The following is a 3,358-nucleotide window of genomic DNA, read 5'->3' as shown; positions in this document are numbered from 1 at the left end:
GTCGTCGCTACAGGTACTCCTCACGCTGCCCCAGGCAGAAATCTGGAATGGGACCATTTCAAAATGGTTTAACGAACTGGTCCCACTCTGGTCCCACCCTAGTAATGGTCCCACTCTGGTCCCACTTGCCAAGTGGTCCCATGGGGGACCAGTTCGTTAAACCACTTCAGAATGGGACCACTCTGGAATGGGACCACTTCAAAGTGGTTTATTGGACAGGTCCCACTTTGAGTGTGTCCCACTTAGTGACTGGGACCAGTTGAAAGTGGAACCAGCTTCACGATGGTCCCACTTGAACTGGAACCAGTGGAATTGATCCAGTGGCCCCCTCTGCTAAGTGGTCCGGGATCCGGCCACATAGCAGCTGGGGCCACTGAATGCAGGACTGAAAATAATGCGTAGAAATGCACATATTGCTCAAGTAAATACCGTTTATTCTGCTAAAAGCATACACTGAGCAGAAAGAAATAATCAATACATCTCTACTTGTTCATACTACGTAGTACCCAAGCAGCACAATGTACTGAAAGTCGAGTGCAATAGGGGTGGACGGGTAGGTGGAAGGCCTTGAACAGACTCGTGAAACTAAAGCACATTGATAAGACACATACCGTCCACCCCTATTGCACTCGACTTTCAGTACATTGTGCTGCTTGGGTATAAGTCTGATCACTCACTGTGTCTTGACAAAGCATATGCCTGACTGTGCGATGCACTCACGGACCACAGGGAGCTTTCGTTCGTTGGCCACCTCACATCTTGTATTTTCTTAGAGAAGATGACACATGACACTCCTGTTTTCCATGCAGGTCACGACACCCCCTTCCTCTTCACCGTACGTTCGGAATCTTCTTATCCTGTTTCTCTTCAAGTTCCTCCTAAGTTTCTAAAATGAAACATCTATTTAATAGTAATCAAAACATCACGGTCATCACTCATACCTGCAAACATTCGCGACGTGCAGTGCGATTGGCGTTTCACAGTGCGTTTTGCCCCTACGCCGTTTAGGTCTTCTTGGCGTCAAAACTCTTCCGGGAAATCGACAATGTGTTGCACAGGAACTATTGTCATCGCATTGTCTTACAAAGCCCACTAAAACACACGTAAATACTGCACAGGAGATACACCATCCTTGCGACGGCACCTGAAGACCAAACCAACTTGCTGCGACGCGTTCAAGCTCTAACTGCCATGCATGCCGCCATGCCACCTGCCACTCTCGCCTCTTTCGCCCTTCCTCTCCCTCTCGGCTCTCGCTGTTTGAAGTTTGAAGTTTGAATTTGTAGCCGCCGTAGCGTCTTCACATTGCATCAGCCTCTGCAGTTACCCTTTCTTTTTTTTTTTTTTCGTTGTCTTTCTTCTAGTTATTTAGCTTAATTTTTGTTGTTGTTGAGATGTATTTTGTACCTTTCTCTGGTACTTAATATGTTATGATATGCACCTTCAGATGGGAATATGTGCTCGAATTGGAGTTACAGGGATACAGCATATATTTGATCGCAGACGCACGCACATGGATAAACAGCAATAAAAAGAGATCATGCATGTGCTAAAATAGATCAGAGTAAGAGATCAAACAAAACCAGAAGGATATATGGCAAGTGTGGACAAGATGAAATCTCAAAGGGGAAAGCTGGGAAGCTGCCCAACTTGGAGTCTCAAGTGACCATTCTGGGAACAAAATGGTACCTGTGAGGCTCCAGCTGGAAGTGCTGGAACCATCTGAGCCCAAAATCAAACCCGCTTAAAGCCAGAGTGGGAACCACACACCACTTTGGCACCCTTCTGAGCCCAGAATGGAACCCACTTAAAGCCAGAGTGGGAACCACACATCACTTTGGGACCCATCTGGGTCCAGAATGGACCCCGGTTAAAGCCAGAATGGGACCACTAACGCCACTTGGGGACCCATCTGGGACCAGAATGGAACCCGCTTAAAGCCAGAGTGGGATCATTAATACCACTTGGGGACCCATCTGGGACCATTCAACTGCAAATGGAACCACTTGGGGACCATTCGGGAACCAGTCCTGATTTCTGCCTGGGGCAGTATCTCGCAACCGGGAACTTTCTAATCACGGCAGGTGACATTGTGAGTGTGCACGAGTCGACGGCGTGCCGCGTTCTGCACAGAGTCGTCGCTGCACTTTGCTGGCGAGTGAACAGCTTCATCCGGTGAGTATACGTCTATGCTCTTTTTTGACGCTTACTTTCTGTTGCGATCTACAATGCGATCTACAATATTTATTCAGATGGCCAACGACTGAGGAAGTAAGAGCAGCGCAGCAGGACTTCTACGCGTTGGCTGGATTTCCTGGGGTCGTGGGAGCTGTAGACGGCACGCACGTCCGCATCCAGGCACCGTCGGAACACGAGGGATCCTACGTCAACTGCAAGAACTACCATTCGATCAATGTTCAACTGATCGTAGCGGCTGACTGTAGGATCTTGGATGTGGTCGCCAACTGGCCAGGAAGCACCCATGATTCCCGGATTCTGCGCGACAGCACCATTGGCAGGGAGTTCGAACGTGGGGTCCACACTGGACTTCTCCTGGGGGACAGTGGTTACCCATGCAAACGCTGGCTCATGACTCCGTTCCTCCAGCCACGAGACAGGCCGCAAGCGAATTACAACTCTTCGCATTCGACAACGCGGGCTGTCGTTGAACGGTAAGCTCATCGACCCTGTACCTTTTGTAACATTGCATTGTACAACATGGTTGATATGTACTGCAGGACGATTGACCAGCTGAAGCGGCGGTTTCACTGCCTTCACTCCGAACTGCGTGTTGCAACCCGGCACTGCTGCCCCATCATCACGGCGTGCTGCGTGTTGCACAACATCGCCAAGCAGTTCGGTAGCGAAGTGAGGGAGTCCCCCAGAGATTCCGATGACGACGACCCTGTAATGGTGCCTCGTTACGAGGGGCAGCAAGATGGCTTCCTTTACAGGAATGCAATCGTGCGGCAGCACTTTACATGAGTGTAAGTTGACTACTCAACACATGAGAACTATCAGCTGAACAATATTTATATGCAAATATATACATTATATACAAATTATTCACCAATAAATACATGGGATTCGTCACGACATTTATGCAAGTATGTATAATATAGAACTACAGGGTGTCTAAAAACTTGCAAAAGAGTGATTACAACGGAAATTCGATGCTAGATGGAAAAATCAAGGGATGGTGAGTGAATTTGCTACAAAGCAGCTGAAGTCAGGGAAAATAGCACACAAGTGCAGCAAATTTCGAGACCATTGCTGAGCAGCCACACCGCCACAGTGTAACCCGAGTGGCACTTGGACAATACGACAACCTTAGAGGTAGAAAAGTAGGGCATCCTCA

General features: G+C 48.5%; 1 protein-coding gene across 1 annotated transcript; it reads left to right on the top strand.

Moving 5' to 3' along the window:
* The first annotated feature begins 1,996 nt into the window (after positions 1–1,996).
* On the top strand, positions 1,997–2,676 carry LOC135374471 (putative nuclease HARBI1). The gene is made up of 2 exons (XM_064607424.1): positions 1,997–2,175; positions 2,253–2,676. The coding sequence occupies exons 1-2, from the start codon at positions 1,997–1,999 to the stop codon at positions 2,674–2,676; spliced, it is 603 nt and encodes a 200-aa protein (XP_064463494.1).
* Positions 2,677–3,358: the final 682 nt, after the last annotated feature.

The sequence above is a fragment of the Ornithodoros turicata genome, unplaced genomic scaffold, assembly GCF_037126465.1.
Source record: "Ornithodoros turicata isolate Travis unplaced genomic scaffold, ASM3712646v1 Chromosome65, whole genome shotgun sequence".
NCBI classification, from domain to species: Eukaryota; Metazoa; Arthropoda; class Arachnida; order Ixodida; family Argasidae; genus Ornithodoros; species Ornithodoros turicata.
The sequence above is the reverse complement of the archived record's forward strand: the minus strand, read 5'-3'. Positions and strand labels throughout refer to the sequence as shown.